This window comes from Lytechinus variegatus, chromosome 2 (assembly GCF_018143015.1).
Source record: "Lytechinus variegatus isolate NC3 chromosome 2, Lvar_3.0, whole genome shotgun sequence".
In the NCBI taxonomy this organism is placed as follows: domain Eukaryota; kingdom Metazoa; phylum Echinodermata; class Echinoidea; order Temnopleuroida; family Toxopneustidae; genus Lytechinus; species Lytechinus variegatus.
In genome coordinates, this window is record NC_054741.1 from 65,394,132 (window position 1) to 65,417,175 (window position 23,044).

The 23,044-nt window shown below is 35.9% G+C and overlaps 1 protein-coding gene across 2 annotated transcripts in view; it reads right to left on the bottom strand.

Moving 5' to 3' along the window:
- Positions 1–3,626: 3,626 nt before the first annotated feature.
- LOC121408676 (sodium-dependent dopamine transporter-like) overlaps positions 3,627–23,044 on the bottom strand; it is a 62,049-nt gene continuing 42,631 nt past the window's right edge. For both annotated transcript variants that reach the window (XM_041600219.1, XM_041600220.1), the window contains exons 4-15: positions 17,932–18,066; positions 17,222–17,486; positions 15,701–15,839; positions 12,962–13,096; positions 12,168–12,271; positions 9,978–10,102; positions 9,406–9,518; positions 8,662–8,793; positions 7,673–7,772; positions 6,828–6,940; positions 5,969–6,136; positions 3,627–4,524 (exon numbers count right to left, since the gene is read on the bottom strand). In XM_041600219.1, the coding sequence (XP_041456153.1) occupies positions 4,390–4,524; positions 5,969–6,136; positions 6,828–6,940; positions 7,673–7,772; positions 8,662–8,793; positions 9,406–9,518; positions 9,978–10,102; positions 12,168–12,271; positions 12,962–13,096; positions 15,701–15,839; positions 17,222–17,486; positions 17,932–18,066 (1,664 nt within the window). In that variant the 3' untranslated portion in view covers positions 3,627–4,389. The remainder of the gene's footprint in view (positions 4,525–5,968; positions 6,137–6,827; positions 6,941–7,672; positions 7,773–8,661; positions 8,794–9,405; positions 9,519–9,977; positions 10,103–12,167; positions 12,272–12,961; positions 13,097–15,700; positions 15,840–17,221; positions 17,487–17,931; positions 18,067–23,044) is intronic.

Genomic DNA, 23,044 nt, shown 5'->3' on the forward strand with positions numbered 1-23,044 from the left:
AAACCCTACCCTTACTCATTGCATTAAGTATACCATCCCTCCCTCTTTTCATAAGAGCATGTACGTCCATGGTAAGAGAAGGTGAAAAGAGTGAGGAGTGGTATTTCGGTGTGTATATTTTATGCAATTAGTAAGAGTAGGGTTTCTAACCAAGTAATTTCTAGATCTAGACTATTATGTTTGACATCTCAGGGGATACTTTTTTTTATCACATGTACCAAGGCTTCCAACTGAATGAATTAATATTTAGGGCTTCTTTGCCGTAATGGTATATTCTGTGGTAACCAGGCTCGACAGCTAATCAAAAATAAACATCCCCATGGAAGTTATAATAATGGCAAAGTATTAACTTTATTTTACATACAAAATGAGAATTGCTTATTTCATTTGTTTTGTATGATAATAAAGTTTACGTATAGTTAAATACACCAATACAAGGAGCCAGACAACTGTGTTCTACTTTGTCGATAACATTTATATAATTTGGACGTCATTACATCTCGCAGGTGAAAATATATAATATTGGATACAAATACAACACTCAGGATTATAGATTTGATTACATAAAATATTGATATTACTTCTCTCTACCTTACATCTAATATTACTTACAAATTATTGTACAATAATTGACAAGATGATTGATAAATACTCTCACTGTGTGTTAAAACATTCTTGTATATGAAATATTTGGAATAGGATACTACTAAAAAGACATATACATACATGTACATCTGATACAAAATACAGTATATCCTATAACAATTTACAAATCACATTACTTTTTTTTATTCCTGTGTATAAGTCGTATATTTTTCAGGGTCTAGATTTTGTAAATTTAAAGTTATTGGTACTTCCATAAATGGATGAATTAAATGGTAATATACAATAGAACTTTGAGTTTTGGTGAGAGATGTTTGTGTTTCTTTGGTGGTTGCCTGCATTACCTGTAAGAATCATCCATCTTAAAGTATTATATTACCGGTAATAACAAAATGGAATATATAAAAATCAAATTAAATTGTACTGAATTTCATGAACTCTCTGTTGAATGAGAAGTGTTAAGGAAGTAAAGCACACCAGTTACTTTAGGGAATCTAATTTTGTTCAAAATATAACAGAATTTAGATCGAGAAATTGACTGGTAGAAGTGCATCGAAATGTAGAACCAAACAATTTAGTTCTCAATGAGTGACTTGAAGTTGAATGTAGATATTGTTCACTATATTGTATAAGAATTGCAATCACAAACATTTTTACTGCAGGGTCGACTCAACAAGAAAGCAATATTATATGATTTACCAAACCTGCTTTGATCAGACAATTATATCAATTAACTGATCATGAATGAAACTATTTTTGCTTTATTTTCACCAGTCTGCATGAGTTTCCATGAAATTCTCTTTGAGTTCATGATTTTCTTTACTTGTTTCCATGGCACCAATATGACTGGAATAATGGTAAATTGTTAGAAGTTGAAATTGATTGCAACTATCAAAAAGTGAGCTGTTAGGCAATGTTACAATTGATCTATCACCACTGGCTACTATCGATTGCAAGCAAGTGATAGCATCTAAAAAGTGGATGGATGTACAAGTGTGTACGTTGATCAGGTATATCTCTTATTATTCAATATCAATCTACCAAACCTACAAGTATCTGATTTTCCATGAATCCGGTCAACACTGTCTGGGAACACAAGTATACAAATGGACGACTACAAACATGCATAGAGGGGGAAAAGTAGGCTTCCAATAATCATTCAATACTACACATGATGATAATATATCAGCTACATAGATACATGTGTTTGTTTACATTGTTAATTCACATGTCGAGTTACATATAATTCTGAGAGTGACACATGTAAAATGTATTGAATCATGTCACAATAATAATATCTTGTGTTATGATTTTTAACAATTATTGGATAAAATTACAAGTGCATATTTTTGTACAGAATAGAATAACATATCTTGTCAGTCATTTCCATATTAAACATATAAATCAAGTTTAGAAGAAGCCTTGTTCCTCTGTTCTCATTTAACATGTTAGACATATTATACACAGGCAATAATTGATGTCCTAATTCTAGGTGGTTCTTTATAGACAGCCATTGACACTTAAATATTGTATCAAAAACTTCATACCAATTTTAGGTATAAAGAAACATATAATAATCGATTCGTTTTGGTTTCATTTTGATTCATCATATTCACAATATTTATAATAAGTGAAGGATACAAATGAAAAAAAAAGAGAAATGCAATACCTAATAAAAACCTGGCTAAGGAATTAATTGATCAAGAACTATTGAAGTATTACCTTGAAATGATTAATTGCAAGCATTTTTTTTCCTGCATGCAGTCATGCACCTGCTTAAAGAAAATGATGATGATGGTAATAACTGTAATATCTTTTATTAAGTGCAATATATACTCTGCAGAACTGCCCAAGATGGATCAATATTTTCACTACTATTTTTTGCATTTCTTTTAATGATCTGTGGAATATTTAAAAAAGCCTGTCCAACTTGACTATGGAAAGCCAGTGATGCCAGAATTTATCATCTAAAATGTGCACATGTGCAAGCTGTGTGCTCTTGATAGATGACTGATTCACAACCGTGCAAGTGTTATTAATTTGACTGAGCAGCATACTTTCTTTCTATGTTCAATTGGAAAGTATGAAGAACGTGACCAATCCTTGTTAAGCTTGTAAAGTTGAGGACTCATGGTGTCGCTGGCCTCCCATAGTCACTATTGATCTACAAAGTCTGTTATAAGACAAAATAACTCCAGGATTACAGTCATCTCGTAATGAAAGACTGTCAATACAAATGGCTGCTTATTACCACCAATAATAAACAGAAAGACATGTAACAGAAGATACAGACAAGGAATACACAATCAACAGAACATTGGCAAGATATCAACTAAAGTTAAAATCCATTGTTTTCAAAGACAACAAGATATAGTTGATATGCTTCATTCATTTGATCCACCCAATACAGCGTACTCATTGCGACCTGTTTAGATTAACTTTACGTAGACTCGTTCTCTATTTATTTACAATTGGAAATAAATTGTAATGCCTTTTCTCCATCGTTTCAACATCATTTCAATCCTATCAGATATATCTTAAAACCTTCACTCATGGAACATCATAGCAAATCCTCATTGAAGTAAACCAAAGACTTGATGTATTTGCTAGTTTATTTATTAAAAAAGGGACATTACACTGGAATTACACACTTTTCTCTACATAACTTTCAATAATTTGTTGTCCTATCGCCTAGATAAAACAAAGTGATTTTTGAAATGGGGCTGGTCATGTCCCTTCTACACATAGATATTGCTTGGGTAGGAAATATGGAAGAATCATACAGAAGGTATTAAATCTCACAGGTACACTCAAAGTACACTCGCTTTGGTCGATACCAGTCGCATTTCACTCCATACAACTTCACATCCACTATAAATTTACTACAAAAAAGTTACCATATATTATATAGTATTTACATAACCTCACTGGAAAGATAGTTACAGTACTATTTACATTGTGATTTATCATTTCTTTATAGTGTTTATGACAGGTGAGCGTTATAAGTTCTTATTTTCCAATGACAATTGTCTTCATAGTCATCACAATAATGTTTTAATTACATTTTCATGTATCATACACTGATAATGTATTGACTTTCAAGAAGTTGGTAGTCAACAGCTTTATGGCGACTGAGGAACAGTCAAAAAGATGAATTCTGACAGACCGTTTTATTCTTTTTAATTTAATGTATTCAGATTTTACTTGATCTTTTGAAATGCACACAACTTGGCCCAGGTTCATTTCACGTAATACAAAACTATAGCCAAAGTTGACTGTCTTGCTAAAACAAATTGTTATTGTCCTTTTTACACAATGTTTAAGGTGACACTGAACATTCATCCAAATAGTGCCATCTCACAAAATTTCACCTAGAGAGGGCGCTTACAATATGTCAGTGTATTTGTCAATGTGTTTAAAATTTTGTTTTATTTATATATAGATTTTTTGTGTTCCCGTACAATACACATAATATTCTGTAGAACCACTTTGAATACCCCCCCCCCAAAAAAAAAATGTCTAATGATTTTGAGTTATAAGGTTCAAATCAATCTGACTTGACATGAATGCATCTTCAACTAAGGTAAAAAGTTAACCTACAAAAGGCTTGCTCTTGTGGGTGTATTCAACTCGGCAATATTCATTCCTTTGATTTTGACCTCTCACTTATTCATAGTATTGAATACATAACATATGCTGTAGTATTATCAGATTGACACACTCCACTGGCTTGCAAGCTGCCTCCAGTTGCATTTAAATTATTTGACAGGTGCATTGTGGGATGCCTCACACAAGCGTCACTGGCTTGCACGTTGCCTCCAGTACCATGCCGTTCATTCTGCTCTCTTGTTCTGCGGTATACACGCTGCCGTCGTAGCCATTAGGCCATGTTTTCCGGGGATGAAGATTTGTCATGATACGCTAAATAAATGAAGAAAAATAAAACAATCCGTCACAGTTTGTCATATAAAAAAATCTGAAAAAGTCATAGGGGGTGTTGCGAGAATATATTTGCGATCAATTGCAAATATTCTGATGCAATATTACAACAGACAGATCAACGTTAGTTATAGCAAATCAGATTAAACTTGTTTCAAGGAGCAGATTAGCAATCAATCACTAATTTGCAATTAACTGCAAGACATATGATTGTTTTAGGGACCAAAAATAGACTTGCAATTGATCGCAAGTTTCTTGCAACTCCCCATTAGACACAGTGATATTTAAGGTTTAGGATATTCATAGTCTGGTTCTAGTCGTGGTCTAGTCATAATGGTATATTTATCGTCATATCTTCATACACTAGTCAGAGTCATGGTGTAGTATTTATAGTCTACACCTAGTTCAATCATAGTTATGGTCTAGTCATAATCTCAGTCACTTTTATATTGATTGTTTTAGTTATATTCCAGTCATGTATATAATCGCAGTCATGGTCAAATTATCGCTTTAGTTTTAGTGATTGTCTTAAATGATTAAATTTATTTGCATAGTCATCTTCATTATATTACTAGTTCTGGTCAAAGTCAAACTGAACTAGTAAATTTGTACAGGCTTAAACTGCTTGGCCCTTCATACTTTCACTATCATACATTTATGAATTACTTTCTAAATGCGAAGCCCTAGAAGAGAAACTTACCCAAAATGGTTGAATCCCTCCAAAGGAAAGTAAAAATGAACCAGTGGAAATGCTCCAGGGCTCACATTACATGAAAGTTATAATTATGGTAATTTTGCCATCTATTAGTACCTTCCATAAAATCCTGCATTTTGATTGGCCGTTGAGCATTGTTACCATGGTAGTTTAAAGGGACGGCAAAGTTACTGCAATAGCAAGTTATATGCAAAGGGTTTCAGTTGACATAATGAATAATCATCATTGTGCCTTTCTCTGAACAACTTGTTCAGAGTATCATTTAATATTCCATATTATATGACACCTAGATAGATCCTTGTGATTTGATTGGTTGTTTGATATCGTTCATTCAGCCCATTTTGCAATGACGTCATCAACCGTGCAATTTTGGATCCATACGATTTTGTCCATTGCACTCGCGCACCGAGACTGCAGCTCATGACGTAACAATCAACAGACCAAACTCGCACTGCATAAGCATGTTTTGCATCAAAATTCATGAATTTCATATGAAAAAAAAAATCATTTTTTAGGTATAATATAAACCAAATAATGAATGTTTTTTTCATCCGTGCAATGGAAAGAATACTTCATTCGGTGAAAGATGAAATAATGATCCATTCAACTCGGCTACGCCTCGTTGAATTGATCATTTCATCTTTCACCTCAAAGTATTCTGTCCATTGCACTCATAAACATTCATTATTTGTATACTATCATCGAACTCACCTCCCACAATGAGCCAGGTGTCGTGAGGATTTGGTAGGCAGCTACGATGGGTATCATGGAGATGGATGTACACGTTATCATCCAACCAATGGCTACTGACCATTCGGGGTATTCATAGCTATCCAGGGTAAAGGGTGCGTAGTTTGCCAGACCGAACCCCATGATGAACTGCAGAAGACAGGAATAGAATGAGAAAGATAGAACACTGAGAAAGAATAAGATACGTTTCTGAGCTCGCTTTAAATTGGGGTAGCTTTTGAATAAGTAGTTTTAAATTTGACCAATGTATCGATTGCTTAAAGTGAGTTTGGAAGGTTATTCCAGAAAAGTGGGGCGGCATGAGTAAAAAAGAATGTCCCTCATATTATTTGGTCAAGATTGGAGGGACAATTAGAAATTATTACTGTTGAGGACTACATGGTCTGATTCCAATATCATCAAACAATATGGAGGCAAGAGGGCAATGTAGATATCCAAACACAGCTCTACATTCCAAACTAGCCCCTATAATTTACTATCAGACTCAATACAAAGGATCATTTCAAGGATGCTAAGCAGAAAATTATATACAAGAGAGAGCCTTGAAAATCTTGATGTGGGGGGAAAATTCAGGGGAGGAGGAAAAGGGGAAGAAAAAGGGTACCCGGTATTTTGAATGGACATTATGCAGAAATTGTTTGAAGAGAGAGCAGTCAAAGAATTGGGAGTGGTGCTTGCAATCTGTTTTGCATACATTCCCTCTTGCTATATCTTGTAATTATCCAGCAGGCTTTCTGGTTTTCTAGAACCTCTCTTCAAAAACAACACATAAGATTGGAATTTGGAGAAAACCTATGTATTACTTTAGTCTCGTACTCACTATAATCATAACAGGGCTGAGGAACATCCAGCAGAACCGCCAATAAAACCCTGGCTTCCATCCGCACATCTCTTCTATGTCTTCTGAAATTTTCTCTGTTGGTATCGTGAGTCCTAGGTAAGAGAACATAAACACAATGATCAAATGCTCATGCTTGTAGCAAGGTATTGATTAATAAGACAACCTTTCGTCTGTATAATATTTTTTTTTTCATTCCCAACATGGATCTAACCCTAATTATTCTTTAGCAATTCAAAACTCTCATATCAATGCATGGATACTGTGATGGTACCATATGTTTTCCCTTTGCCCAAAATTGACATTGCCCCCTCCCCCCCCCCCCCACTCGATGAAGAACTAATCAACTTTAATGGAGTAACAACTTTTTTTTGCATAAAATTTAGTAGATATTACCAACTTATGAAAAAAATTAAGAGTTACAAACTTTATTGATGTTAAAATGATATGGTACCTTAAGAAGTTGTAGAGACATGTATACCCCTCCTGTTATAATACCTTCAATACACCATAGCTGTATTCCCCCTTATGTAGGCAAAGGGACCATTAGCTGAATGTGATTGCATGGGACTAGTACATTTTTCTTAGAAAAGGCATCTTGACAAGAATGCTCTCCCAAAGGATTGAAGAGTATTGTATAATTATGAAATAACATAAAAGTTCACCTAGTCAATACTGTTCTGTTAATAATGTGGCTAATGATAGTACTTATTTTCAGCTCTCATTATTAATGTCAGCAAGAAAAAATAAGAAAACGAAATTTGCCTATTCAAAACACTTGATTTCATATTATAAAAACAAATGTAAGTGAGAAAATAGGTCATTACCATATAACCATGCTACTGCCAGTGTCTCAAACACAACCACAAATAGTATGGCGTAGTAAGCTGCACAGTTGTCAAATAGATTTACCAGATATGTCCCACCCTGCAAGAAAAGTTTATAAATCATCATTTATAAAGGTACATATGATCATTACTAATATCCATTGGCGGCGGAAGCCAAAATTTTTAGGAGGGGACAACCAAAAATCTTTTGACAAGCCCCCCCCAAAAATGGTTCTCAACCAAAAAATTTAGGGGGCAAATTTAGGGGGGACCGTCCCCCCCCCCTCCTCAAATTTAGGGGGACACGTCCCCCCGCTTCCGCTGCCTATGCTAATATCAATAAATACATTTTATCTGTAGAGAATTGAATAGCTGAAGATAGAAGATCTTGATGTACTTAGTGAAAGACGGAACACTAATAATCTTCCATTTGCATATCAAATTCAAATTATGGAGAGAAAAAAATACAGTTAAGAGGCAAAGCCGTGTTTGATTGAATTGATACTTTCCACAAATTCTCATGTAGCATGTTTTACAAGAGTTTGGCTAGAGATACAATACACAAACCACCAATAATTTCAAAAGTATAAGTTTTAATACTATACATTTAAATGTACTTGAATTAATATATCAATATGTGTTTTTAATTTTATTTTACTTGGATCTCCTACCTCCTAATACATGCATAATGAATTTTGGTTATTTTGAATAACCAGCAAAACTGACTTTCATTATACACATAAATACACAAATATGTTTTGTTCAAATGTGCATTTTAGTGTTATATTTGTTAAGATATTGAAGCTATGTATATACATTATGTTACTTGATTACAAGTATTTGTTATAAAATCGACTACCCTATTCCAACTCATTGTTTTTACGAACCTGTGGCTATTGTAAAGAAATTTACTATTCAAAAATCCTAAGAGAATTACAGAATTCAGTTGTCATTGGGACAAGATTGCTCTGATACAGGAAGATACCAACCTGGGATGTGAATGCTAAACCAACCAAAAAGTAGAGTGCGAAGAGGAAGGCGATAAAGATCTCACGATGCTTCTTTACCACCTTAGGGAACTGATCACCAAGACCTGTCAGGATTGCTTCTGATCCACCAAACTTGAATAAAAACAATCAAATTTAATAATTGTGTCATAACTTAATAATTGAATTCATGGCTTAATGACCTACCTGCATGTGTAGATAATAATGTAGATTTAAGCAAAATGATACATTCATTTATTTATTAACATTTATTTATTAATTAATTTATTTATGTATTCATTTGTGTATTATTTACTCTCTAGGGAAAAATAGAGCCTTTGACCAGTAGAATATGAAAGAGACATCTAATATTTTGAATGATATCAAAATAGGTCCAAACATACATTGAAAATTGTTTAGGTTTTTCAATGTATGTTTTTAATGTTCTTTTTATTGTTTTTAATTCTATATATTTTCTTATTTCAATTACAACTTTTCTTCTTTTTTTTCAAGAAAAGATCAACTATCTGCGTTCAAATAGTTGTTCACAGTCTTTCGCACAACACTTTAATGTCGCAAATTCAAAGTCAAACTTCATTTCTAGGTCTCAAATTGGGAATTCTGCTACAATGCTCGTTATCATGCAAGCCTGAATTAAATGCAGTGGATTTAAAATATATCTAGAATGGATATAAATCTGTAATTATTTTTTATTATATAAATGACATAGAATGGAATAATATTTACCGAGCTGTCAAGACCTAGTGTAAGCAGCATGAGAAAGAAGAGGACGGACCAGACATTGGCGCCAGGCATCGTAGCTAATGCTTCGGGATATGTCACAAAGACAAGTCCAGGTCCTGATGGTATTAAATGAAATTACTATGAAATCTTGATGTAAGGACGATAAAGTTTGGATTATACTTCAATGAACAATGTATTTTTCTTTTAAAGTAATGATAATGAAGATAATTCGTAATACAATATTTCTTTGAAATTATGAACTCCACTGTGCATGACATAGTAAATAATGCTAAAAACATATTTATTCTAAAAACTTGTTTTAAACTTCAAGTATGAGTCTTTGGAAATGTTGTTCAGAATAAATAAACTTTACAAGTAACTTTGATAAAAGATCGCCTTACTAAGAACAGTATCTGTCACATTTGCTTCATTTTCCTTTAAGTTACACGTAATATAGCATCATTTTGAAATTTTGGTTTCATTATGAAATTGCTAGTCCTATGTCAGATACCTTTCTTTTGCGGCTCCTGTATAGTAGTAATGCATCGAAAATCAGTATGAAAAGTTGTACATACCTTCTGTTGCTACTTGGTCGATAGATTGTTTGTTACGATCTGCCATGTAACCCAATACTGCAAACACCACAAAACCAGCAAGGAAACTGGTACAGCAATTGATAGTACTTGTCAACAATGCGTCTCTGCAAAAAGGAAGGGGGAATGAGAAGAACATTTTTCAAATGTGTCACTTTGGAGATGTCGCGGTTCTACTGACTTTTATTTTGTAATCGGAGGGCTATGTTCGAATGTGTTGATCGTTTCCACGGGCGTAGATACGGTCGTGGCGCCACGCGATTTAAGTGTGGATGGTAGATCCCCCCCGTTCCCGAAAAGTAGGTTCGCTGCTCGAATCTGTCCCAGTGAAAAGGCCTAGTCGTCAACAACCGATCAAAATAGCCAACATTTAATTTGCCCGGCATGCCGAGACGACTCGTCCACCGATACCAGTTCTTCTCAAGTCGTCAATGTTCAGTCCCTCTACTCCTAGCTCTGAACTATATACTTCTCTTCATCGCTGTCTTCCCAATTCATCAATCCCTTTCAACTGCTAATCTACTCATTGCCGCTCAACCGTCACTGTCAGTTCACAATTCTTCAACTCATCTACTCTTTTAATTTTTCTTCATCTACTCATCACCGTTCATCCACCCATCGCTACCAGATCTTTTGAATTCATCGACTCATCTACTTCTCTCAACTTCTCATCTCATCATCGCCGATCATCTATTCATCGTTACCAGGACTTCTCAATTCATTCATCTACTCCTTTCAGTTCCTCTAATAATTCCCGCTCATCCAGTCATCACGGCCCCTTCTTCAGTCATCAACTCATCTACCCCTTTCAACTGCTTTATACCCATCGCCGCTCATCCAAACATCACTGTCACTTCTTCTCCATTCATTATCTCATCTAGTACTCTCAATTGCTCATCTACTCATCGCCGATCATCTATTTATCGCTATCATGTTCATCTCAAATTTATTCATATTAAGCTGACACCATACTCTCAACTGCTCATCCACTCATCGCCGCTCATCTTTTCATTGGTGCCAGGACTTCTCAATTCATTCATCTACTCCTTTCAGTTCCTCTTATCATTCCCGGTCATCCAGTCACCACGGGCCCATCTTCAGTCATCAACTCATCTACTCCTTTCATTTGCTTTATACCCATTGCCGCTCATCCACACATCACTGCCACTTCTTCTCCATTCATCAACTCGTCTAGTACTCTCAAATGCTCATCTATTCACCGCCGATCATCTATTCATGGTAACCAGTTCTTCTCAAATTTATTCATCAACCGATATAACACTTTTAACTGCTGATTCACGCATCGCCGCTCATCTATTCATTGGTACCAGAACTTCTCATTTCATTCATCTACTCCTTTTAACTGTTCCGCTACTCATTCCCGCTCATCCAGTCATCACTGCTAGGACCAATCAACTCATCTTAGCACTCTTCTTTTCCTAGTAATCATTCTCATTTCGTTTACAGTCACCTTAAGGACTTACACACGCATCTGATCACGAAAGACACTTATCACATTTCAGGACTAACCAATCTTGAAGATCGGTTAGTCGCTTCTTCAGCTCTTGCTTGAAAATCAGGGGAGCTCAGCGTTTCATCAGAATAAGAAAAGGCCTATGGCAACTTTCCCAGGTTGTTATGGGATAGGTGCATTGAAACAGTTCGAAAATGACAACCTGCAAGTGCTGACGACACTCATAACCTGGACCCCTTCATATGTTCTGATTTAATTCCATACGTTAATTGTCTTCCTGAGTGATAAAATTATCAATCAAATCAGTTATATAAAATCCGTGATCGACTTAAAACCGTCTATCGTTCCGGGGTCTGATACTCTAAAGTATTAGGCAGCTTTAGACTTGCGGCGCACCTTCTGAGTCGCTTATTCGTTAATCGTATGTGCGTGTGCAGAACAGTTGATTCCATGTCTTGCTCATGTGCGCTACAATATTTTTTTTCTTGCTTTCTTTCCTTTTTATTTCAGGAGAATAAAAAAGAACCTTTATTTCATAATATCAACAAAAGTAATAACGAATCAAATTATTACACATAACTCTTATATTCATTTTTTTACATAGGCCTACAGTAAATTCTTGGCCACATTTGCGCGTTTATAGAAGTTGCATCGCAGATCTAAACAGTCTGAGTACGACACTTGATGGGACCACTTACTTATAGATATTGTTGTGGAATCTGTTGTAGCTTGAAAGTGCAAGAAGAACACCAAATCCAGGGCCAAGAGAGAAACAGATCTGTGTGGCGGCATCAACCCATACCTGCAATCATAAAAATGTAAATGTGCATTATGAATCATATTATATATAAAATAAACGAATCTCAGCGTTGGTAATTAGAATGCTGAAAATGTCAATTTTGCTTTATTTTGTTGCTTCAATGCACCTTAAACACATTGGAAGCTTCGGATTTGCAATGCAATTTCTGTGACGCATTTATTTTGCCCCAAAAATGTTATGAGCATAAGCAAAATATAGATTAACTGTTCTTCGCAAGCGCGCAGCGATGTTTTGGCCAAATATAAGTTACGTCGCCTACAGGCTTATATCGATACCAAAATGAAAACATTCAGGTTTCGAACAACTTCGCAAAACTTTCATCGACGAAATCAACAGCATGACCGGTAATGGGCATAATATTGCGTAGGCTGCAATTTATGAAATTATGTTTGTGATAATTAAAATGATGATTATATATTACTGTCATCTGCGTCATATTTCTTTATCACCATCTTCAGTACCACTACCACAAAATTATGATTACCAAGATAACCATCGCTATCATCTGATCATTGTCATGATCATCACAATAATCATCTCTCATATTCATGATTATCATAATCATCGTAATCATCATCATGATCCTCCTCCTCCTCCTCTTCCACTTTATCAACTTTCATCATCAGTAAGATCACTTAACTTGTATCAAGTATTGTCTGGGGATGTACTCACTGAAGCAGTTAGCAGACGATCCCATTTCGGAATGAGGTAATACTTGATCCCCTCGCCAGCGCCAGGTAGAGTCACACCCCTGATAAGCAGACAGAATAATACCACGTACGGAAGGGTAGCTGTGATCCATACAACCTAGAAAGAAAAAAAAGAGGCGTTTCATCAGTAGTTTCGTACCAACGTCACGTGATTTGGATACAAACACAATGTCCACGGGAACTTTTCATCAATGTCTGCTGTGTGAGAACTTTCCTTGATTTTGATTGGTTAGGAAGCACGGTATACTGTTACTATAGTAACTGTCGGGCAAATCGTGCTTTGTTAACTAAAACATCCTTCCATGAAATGTTCCCTACATTATAATTTATGACTTGCATCAGCTAGTATTTGCAGAAATACAAGAACCTACCTTTAAGACAAGTAATCACAAATTTCACTCTTTAGTTGCCCGTTTTAAGTAATATATAGAGCAAGATAAACATGATAATAGAGTCTAAATTATATTCGTATATGTCGTATATTGAAGGGGGCCGTCTCTTAAAGCTGTTTGTAAGATGTGAGTGACTGTTGATCCTTTCTTGTGGTAAATTATAATCACCATTAAATGTTCATTGGTGTTAATAGCGAGTAAGAAATGTTCACCAGTCGTTCTTCAAGTCGCTCTTATCTTAAGAACAGCTTTATGAAACACCCACCCGGAATGACATCGTAACGATCATCCTCGGGTCATCACCGTCATAATATGAAAGATAATAAGTTTGTTCTGATATGTTTCATGCAACCCACTGAACTATCTATGTCATGTAAATCGAGGATTTCCTGAAGGAATGAACTGCTGACAACCTTTGCGGGTGGACAGACTCCAAACCTGAGTGTTTGTCGACCGCAATCGAACGAGTTACACGACTCCGACGACGGGCGATGCTACTCGCATTCCCCTCCGCCATCGATTGGGGGGGAAGACACTTGAAATTGATGACCATGAACCAGTCACATCCTACTTGTAGGGTGTGGAATGATGTAAGACAGGGAAAAACAATTGTGATTTGGCTAGATTATCGACTAATCCAATTACTTTGAATACGAACCGGGTGATTAATAATTCATGCTTTCGATCGTTGTCTTAATGTAGGTCTGCATCGAGACTGCATGGAATAGGAGCCCGCATATAAACCCCGGCAACTAACATTTGGGCTTCGAATTCTGATATCACGGCAGCTTATGCCTAATACGTATCGTTTTGTAGAATATGGCAAAAGATATATTATTTCTGATCAGCAAAGTCAATACAGAATAACGGGAACTTGGCTCTGTTGGTAGCACTAGCGTACCCACGGAGGGGGCAGACTGTCTCCCCTGACGAGTCACAACCCATGCAAGGGACGTATCCCTGCCCCCTGACGAGTTACAACTGATCCCTGACGAGCCATAACTGAACTTGAAGACCTTTTTTCTTTTTTCTTTTTTTTTGCTTATCGTATTTTTTTTTTTTTGGGGGGGGGGTACAAAATCCGTTATTTGTTGTTGAAGACTTTTTTTTTGCTTGTCAAATTTGTTTGCGGACGATTTTGCCCCCCTATGGAAAATCCTAGGTACGCTACTGGTTGGTAGCATGTCCGCCTCTTGACCATGTAGGTGCGATCCCCATCCTCCGTCATCCCGAGGAGTTAACAAATCGCCTTTTTTTCAAGCATAACCTGGTTGCAGTAAACCGGAGAAGATTAATTAGTCATGTACAACATTGTCCGAAGTCTACGATTCAAGAGGGGAGCCTACATGAAGGTTACTCCCTCGGTGCACCAATAAAAGACCAAATCGACCATGCAACCTATATCTATAGCCAACATTCGCAATGTACATCACTGCAAACATTTATTTATGAAAATGTCGTGCAGTAAAGAAAATATCAAATGCACACACAAAGAATCACGCATATAGTCCTGTTAACATTTTGCTTGTTGGAGTCAGATGATCACTATGCAAAAAATGTTTTCCAGACGTCATGAATTAGATCCAAAGACTCTACTTGTCTGGATACCAAGAAAATGACAGCGGTAGCGAGCCCGCGTGAGTAGAAGTGATGGATTGTTTGAAAGGTCATGAAAGAAGGGATTGAAATCAATAAGGAATAGTTCCATTGGAAAATACATGTACATTGTTCTGCGAGTCGTCGTTAACAGTCGTCTCTCATCAGAAAATCGTGAATTCCACATTTTCTTGTGCTGGCACGCAAGAAGATCCAAGAATCGCTTAAAGAAAGTTTTCGGCGCTGACAAGATGTCATCATCCAACGCTTACCATAGTAAAAGCCTGGACCTATACGTCCATTGTAGATATGCGTGCTTCCCAGCCAATCAAGACCGATGATACATACATGTTTAGGTGCCACTGATCTACAACAACTTGACAGACTACAAAATTAGTTGATGAAACACTCCCCAGAATGCTAAGTAGCTATCATGGATTGACAGTACACTGTCAAAACTGCGGTGTTAAACTGAAACCAGTCGGAGTTAACAGAGGACCACATCCTGAGGTGTTAAATTACACCATAGAGATTGAACATAACACCAAAAAGTGTAAATGTAACAACCAAAGTGTTGTTGCACCTATAGGTGTTACACTAACACCGGCGTATGTCCTCTATATATGTACATCGGTTAACACCACATTTTTTGCTGTGTAGGTTATTGAGATTATAACTTCATTAATGAAAAGGATATTTTATGAAGATCCTACCTTTCCCGAGCCTTTGATGCCCTTCCAAAGACTGAAGTAGCAGATGATGTAGACTGCGAGAAGACAGAGAGCCAGTTGCCATACCACTTTGCCAAGGTCATCAATACCACTACTCTCATGTGACTGTAACACGGCTCGTCTGTTGAGAATACGATAATCGTAATGATTAAGATTTAAAGTTAAATACTACAAAGTATGCTATCCAAGGAAGATGTAGACTGATTTATATCGTCATCTCGTGAATTGGCAATACGGTGTATCTTTCTTTTATTAGGCCTTCTTCCGACATATCCGCTATTTTAGATTTTAGAGCTGGTATTGCATTATGGGAATAATTTTCGATGGTGGTCCCACCTGCAGTTCCCCAATCGGTTATATCGGGAGGAGTGACCTGCGGGTCATAGTGATTCAGTTCGCTTTTTGCCTTTTGTTCGCTTCATTGACCTTTGACCTTGGTCATGTGACCTGAAATGCGCACAGGATGTTCAGTGATACTTGATTACTCTAATGTCCAAGTTTAACGAACGAGACCAATAAACATTCAAAGTTATGATAATAATAATAATAATATGAACATTTGTAATGCGCCGGTATCCATCATAAAAAGATGCTCATGGCGCAATAAAGAAAAGAAAAGAAAAGAAAAGGAAAAAGAAAAAAGAAAGGGAGAAAAATCTACTAAAAAGAGGGTAAAATGATGGTAATTCAACAGATACCCCCGATTCGGCCAAAGTTCATTGACCCTAAATGACCTTTGACCTTAATCATGAGACCTGAAACTTGCAAAAAATGTTCAGTGATGCTTGATTACTATTATGTCCAAGTTTCATGAATCAGATCCATAAACTTTCAAAGTTATGATGGGAATTCAACAGATACCCCCAATTCGGCCAAAGTTCATTGACCCTAAATGACCTTTGACCTTGGTCATGTGACATAAAACTCATGCAGGATGTTCAGTGATACTTGATTAACTTTATGTCTAAGTTTCATGAACTAGGTCCATATATTTTCTAAGTTATGATGACATTTCAAAAACTTAACCTCAGGTTAGGATTTTGATGTTGATTCCTCCAACATGGTCTAAGTTCATTGACCCTAAATGACCTTTGACCTTGGTCATGTGACATGAAACTCTGATAGGATGTTCAGTAATACTTGATTAACCTTATGGCCAAGTTTCATGAACTAGGTCCATATACTTTCTAAGTTATGATGTCATTTCAAAAACTTAACCTCAGGTTAAGATTTGATGTTGACGCCGCCGCCGCCGTCGGAAAAGCGGCGCCTAAAGTCTCACTCTGCTATGCAGGTGAGACAAAAATGAGAAGTAACCAAAACTTTATGTTTATGTACCTCATAGCCGTTTATAAGGTTAGAAAAACCACATGCAAATCTCAGCATTGACGGTGTTTAATTCTTTCTAAAAACACACACAATTTTCTTGTGGATACAAAATATACCAAAAACATGTCAGAAAAAAGCAGACCCCAGTATCCGTTGACAGTAGACTTCACTTACTCGTAATATTCTGTGGCAGCTGATACATTTCGATCAATGATATCGGTGACGTTCTTTCCGTACTCGTTGACGAAGACTATGGAGACGTTGTAAGCCGGACCAGAGCGAGGTTCGAAGCATCGGTTGGTGTTCCACGAGTTGGAACACGTACTCCAGGGTAAGACCTTCTGAAAGGACGCGATGAGGTAGTAGATGGAATACGAGATGATCACATTGTAGTAGAAGTCGACAAAGAACGCGATACAGATCATCGCAAACCCCACACCTGTAGAGTTTATAGAACAATGATTCCACTTTCATTGTATTAATTTGTCTGAAATAAACTGATTAATCAATTAATTCATAGTTGTATTCCATTAATTTACTAACTTCAAACATGTAACTGTGCATAATCATCCCGTAATTAGAACCTTAATGAAATGAGGTTATATAAATACATTTATTTAAAACAAACTGTTTGTTTACACATTTTATTCTGGTTATTAACCGAACTTTATTTTCATACCAATAACGAATCTTGGACAATACATCTCTGCAAGTTAAGCATAAATTCAATCCTTCCATTTTACAAGAAACCAAGTTTTACAATATCATAAAATAATAAAAAAAATACCTGATTTTTATTAATTCTAACTTATACAAAATATTGGTAAGGCGTCTAATCAGTATACCATTTATTCAAAAAGTGATGTGAAAATGCATGTACTTACCTTTGAAGAGCGGGCTAACCTTGTCCCAGACTGTGATAGGACCGGTTTGATTGTACTGTCCCAGGGCTAACTCCATGTAGAAGAGTGGTATTCCCATGAAGACCAACATGAAGATGTATGGTATCAGAAAAGCACCTGTACTGGAATAAATACTCGCATTAAGGTTGTAAACATTAACAAGCCAATTCGGAGAAACGATCTGTAATAAGTGTTGATAAAGGCAATTCCACTACTAAATTCAAAGCCCATTAACAATGAACTTTTAGGGTATAACCTGACGTAGCAACAATCAATAATCGCCAACTGGACTCCAAACACCGAGCATCATTGGTTGTTTAAACTTAGAATCGGATTAATATAATAGTTTGTATCGAGGTGCTCTGGAACAGTCTTGTTCCGTTATGTCCATCAATGGAAGTGTTAAGTTTTCAAACGGGGATAAAAGATATTAATGGGGTATTTCTAACTATAAGCCTTGTATCGGTGAAGACATTAAATCATTGAACCTGAAAGCAAAATAAGCTGCATGTAATTTCAACAATGATAATCTGTACATGAATATGACCATAAAATATTTATTTTGTCACTATCACACACCCTTTCCGGTTATGATGATCACCCTACGGACCCTACCCTCCCATTCCGTTCGATTCTGAGGGGGTTTGTATCGGACGAATCGATCCATTGTACAGCTGATTTCTTCAGGCTATATCTTACCACCCTGTACACAAAATTGCTGTTTTATAATAAGCGCTAATTCAATTCTGAATTGTCACCCCCAGGATGGTAGTAGATACAAGGTGTAAGGATCCAATGGATTGCACTGGTAGTTTGTAAGCAAACAGTAATGTTGAACATAAAATATTGTCTTATTAAGCATGATAAGACCATTTCAATTTTTCACATTTTTCACTATTGGGACTCAGAAATTCCTTTTCGCACGCACAAGATAATTATGTAGGTATTCGATTTGGAGAAATGACAAGTATGCTTTAAGAAGGACTTTTCAGTTCGAGGTGAATGTTTCAAAGATTACTGGGTTGAGGATGGACATAATGGAAGGTGCACTGAATCCGGCAAAGTGGAAGAAGGGTACAAAGGCTATTAATGTAAAGATGATTCCCACTATCTTCTTGTACAAGGAGATGGGGGATATTATCAAAGCATCAAACTTTTGATTTGAAATGTTTGCAATGATGACGCCGATTCTAGTACATGGAAATTTCAAAAAGTATTTGGGCTGAAAAACTATAAGCTGATACAAATTTATTGGCCTGTAATATCACCCTCAAGAAATAACGTAAGTGCTTCTGAGAGATTTATTGCACGTTTGATCATTATCCTACAAGATAACCGGCCAACGTTTATGGGAAAGGCATGAAGTGGTGTTAACTTGCAGTCCCTCAGCATATCGATGTAAGCTCCAATATCATCGCTTGATAATGTGATTTATGGGGGCAAGTCAGTTATCAAGTACAAGTATTGCAATTTATCGATGCCTGTTCTCATGTGTATGTGTTGATGATGTTAAGTCATTTTTTCATTTATTATTTCTGGAGTTCCCCAAGGATCCATCGTCGGGTCCGTTTACACATATAAAGTATGTGAAGGAATTCCCAAACTCATTCAATGCGTTTATGCTATATTTATCCCCCCCTTCCCAAACGAACTGACAAAATCTTTGGATTTTGCTAGCAGGTATTAATGTGACTTAAAATTCGTGGAAAGTGAATGTGTTTTAAGAAAATCTTTTTGAACATAAACAAAGCTGTATGTGTATTCGAATACGCCGGTGTAATATTAACTTTTTAAAAGATAATACAACTCTACTTGATCCCTTAGAATTCTAACCTTTTATTATAGATTATAAATTGTGTGAACGAAATATAGCCTACAGTATCTGTGAAAATTAGAATGTATATTATGAATAGACAATAATCATTTTTTAACGCGCCTTTAAAAACAAAAAGATTGTCGAATGTGGAAATTTGTTTAAACGTCGGTATGAAGGATCATTATTATTATAAAAAATGTAATACTAATAATGAGTTATGGATGTATGGATGATTTATGGAATAAAGTCATGTTGAAAGCACTTATCTTCATAGTTGCAACTGCACCCCTATACTCTATATACTCTCCTCCAGACATGGTTTTACTGTTTGTCATATACGATGCTCGCCCCCTTCCTCAAATTTAAGGTATTAGTCAAAACTCTCATATTATCTCTTCTAATGTCCAATATATGATTAATTAATTCCATTATCAGGTAGGCCCTAAATAGTTACACCCATATCATGCACAGTATAGGACTGCAATGTGTCAAAATATCTCTTTACAAATATCCTGAAGAATCAAACTTTACCGAAAGACATGAAACATCTTTACGCTGCTTGCATTACGCTGCAGCATGCACAGCTACACTTTTTTTTAAAGATACCCGTTAGTTTTCTTTATTTTATAATTTATTGAAGCTCTTTCATTGAACAGCCGGCTCCGATGGACAACATATTAAAGTAAGCTTTTGAAAAAAAATGCTCGTACTTCCAGAACAGTATAATTCACGATCAATTATTTTTCATTATAACTCTTTCGAAAGCATGAGGTTACAAAATAGTATCGTCGTTTGTAAAATTTTACCATATTAATGATGATCAAAGCCACCCTAATGGACTGGCGGCATTGCTCTAATGGAATATTGTAAGTGTTGATCGAATTGACCTAAAAGACAAGTTGGCACCCTCATACGTACTAGAATTTCAAACTTCTTCATCGATACATTTACGGGATGATATTACACCAATACTCTCCTTATTAGCCGGTTCGCAGAATTAACCAGCGCGTGCGCAGATAAAGGTCAACTACACTGCCATTTTAATTGATATCGTGTCACGTTGTATATGATTGTGGTTTTAAACAATTTATCGCGTATAAATCAATAAAATTTCACTCTAAAAAATGAAGTGCTAATTCAGCTCTTAAAGAGCGTGTATAGTGACTGCACTTCAGAATACTGATTTTTCTCGTTCAAATTTGAACTAGACAAATCAGCACTCCGAAGTGCAGTCACTTTACATGCTCTTTAAGAGCTGAATTAGCACTTCATTTTTTAGAGTGTTGCATTTATCACATTTTTTGATCAACGTGGAAAGGATTCTTCTCAAGCATGCGAAATAAAATAAAATCATAATTATTTAGAAATATACTGGTTTAGTAACCATTTGTCTTTTGTACATTTCGATTTTTTACAAACATAAAGGGCATTGATATCTCCGAAAATACACGGAATAGAAATATCCAAATAGCTGATATACACTAATTCACTTAAGGTATGCAATATTACATTTCTCCTTATCGAAACATCCGTTAATATTTGTTGATTAATTTTATTGTAAAATAATTGAAAACCAAAATTGTCAAACCACGTGCTTTGTTCATGTTGTTGTTCAATCTTCCCAATTAATCATGTTTACCATCGAAACTATAATACGAACACTTTGAAAGTCAAGGTCTTCTGCAGGTTCATTGACATTTGCTCCAGCAACGATTGCTCACACCGAAAGTTCACATATCAAACCAAATATAACCCCTAACCTGCTAACCCCCAATCTAAAAATAGTCTCCGCATCATTCTTAATCTTTTAGGAACAAAATTTGTCGTGTTATACCCTTCCGCCATGCATTCTCCTACTCTTATCATAATTACGACCAACATGCACTTATCTTCTCTAATATACAACTGTTTCAATCACTTCGCTTTCTTTGTTTAATTTGCTATGTTGAGGAATTCTTCATAGTCTTTAGGTAGACTTCATCTGAATCCGATATCATCATATATATTCTGTGTTGTGAAAGCAGATTAAACGATACTCACGGTTAAGTGAGTGCAAACGAGAAAACGATTGTAGCACATTACTCATTCTGGTGGTTACCGGCCGACAAATGACTTGACAAAGTCAATGATTATTGGGGTTACATCATTCCGGTTTGTTGAAACCTCGTAAACAGATCGCTTGGGCCCTTTCACCGCACATCTCAATCACCTCAACGAGCAATCGCATCGTGAAAATCATCTGAGATGATAATTCGATTGAATATCGAATCGTATTAGTTTCCCTGTATGGTTGCCATCCGGTTTCATATATTCGTTTAATACATACATGTTTTCATGTTTCGTTGGCAAGGCTATACGTGTATACATGCGAATGGTGTTCTTTAAGACTGTATAGTTATAAAGATCACCTGAACCTCTGAGTTAGTTCTTCAGTCAAGGAAAATGCTTACAAATAGCCTATACACAACAACATTCTCCTTCCTAATGCAATTTTTTATAAATTTCTCCTATACGAAAACTTTCGGTCAATAGTTAGTTTAGTTATTTACTTAAGTGATGGAAAAATACTTTTTGTGTATAATACCATGAGGTTCCGCGTATACACGTAGTTGATAATGATAAATGTTTGGTGTGTGTATGCCAAGATGTAGAGCTCCAATGATTGAAAATACATGAAAAAAAAAACACCACACACACGATATGTGATAGTGAAGAGCAAAGAGACGGAAGGGAGATAGAAGAAAAGGGTAGAATGAATTCCACTCTGAAATATCATCTGGTCATTAATTCGCCGCAATTCATCCTGCTATAGTATATCTGCCCTGAACCTCGAACATGTTTTCGCATTCCTTGATATCGATTGATCAAGCAAGGACCTGAATCGATTTAAGTATCGGTTTGAAAAGTTTCCTGAAATTAGGTGCATTTAATCCACAATTTAGCGACATTGGTAATCAAATGATTATGCTTAGAGTAAGAAGGGTGTTACAACCATCAATGTGGTATTTTCTAATGACTAAGCGGCTGAATTCAAGCAAGCTTGCTGGAAAGGCATGAATCGGAACTAGTGAGAACTATATACATGAAGGTACGTGGGCCTACACGAAATTATTATACAGTCTTGAATTCATTTCTATTGATACATTTATTCCTCTACAATTACATTCTGCACTGAATAACATTAACAACTTTTGTCACAGCCATCATCAATAAAATTAGACCCATAAAACTGTCCCTGCCTTACCCAAAATGAAACATTTTGATCGTGGGGTAAAAACG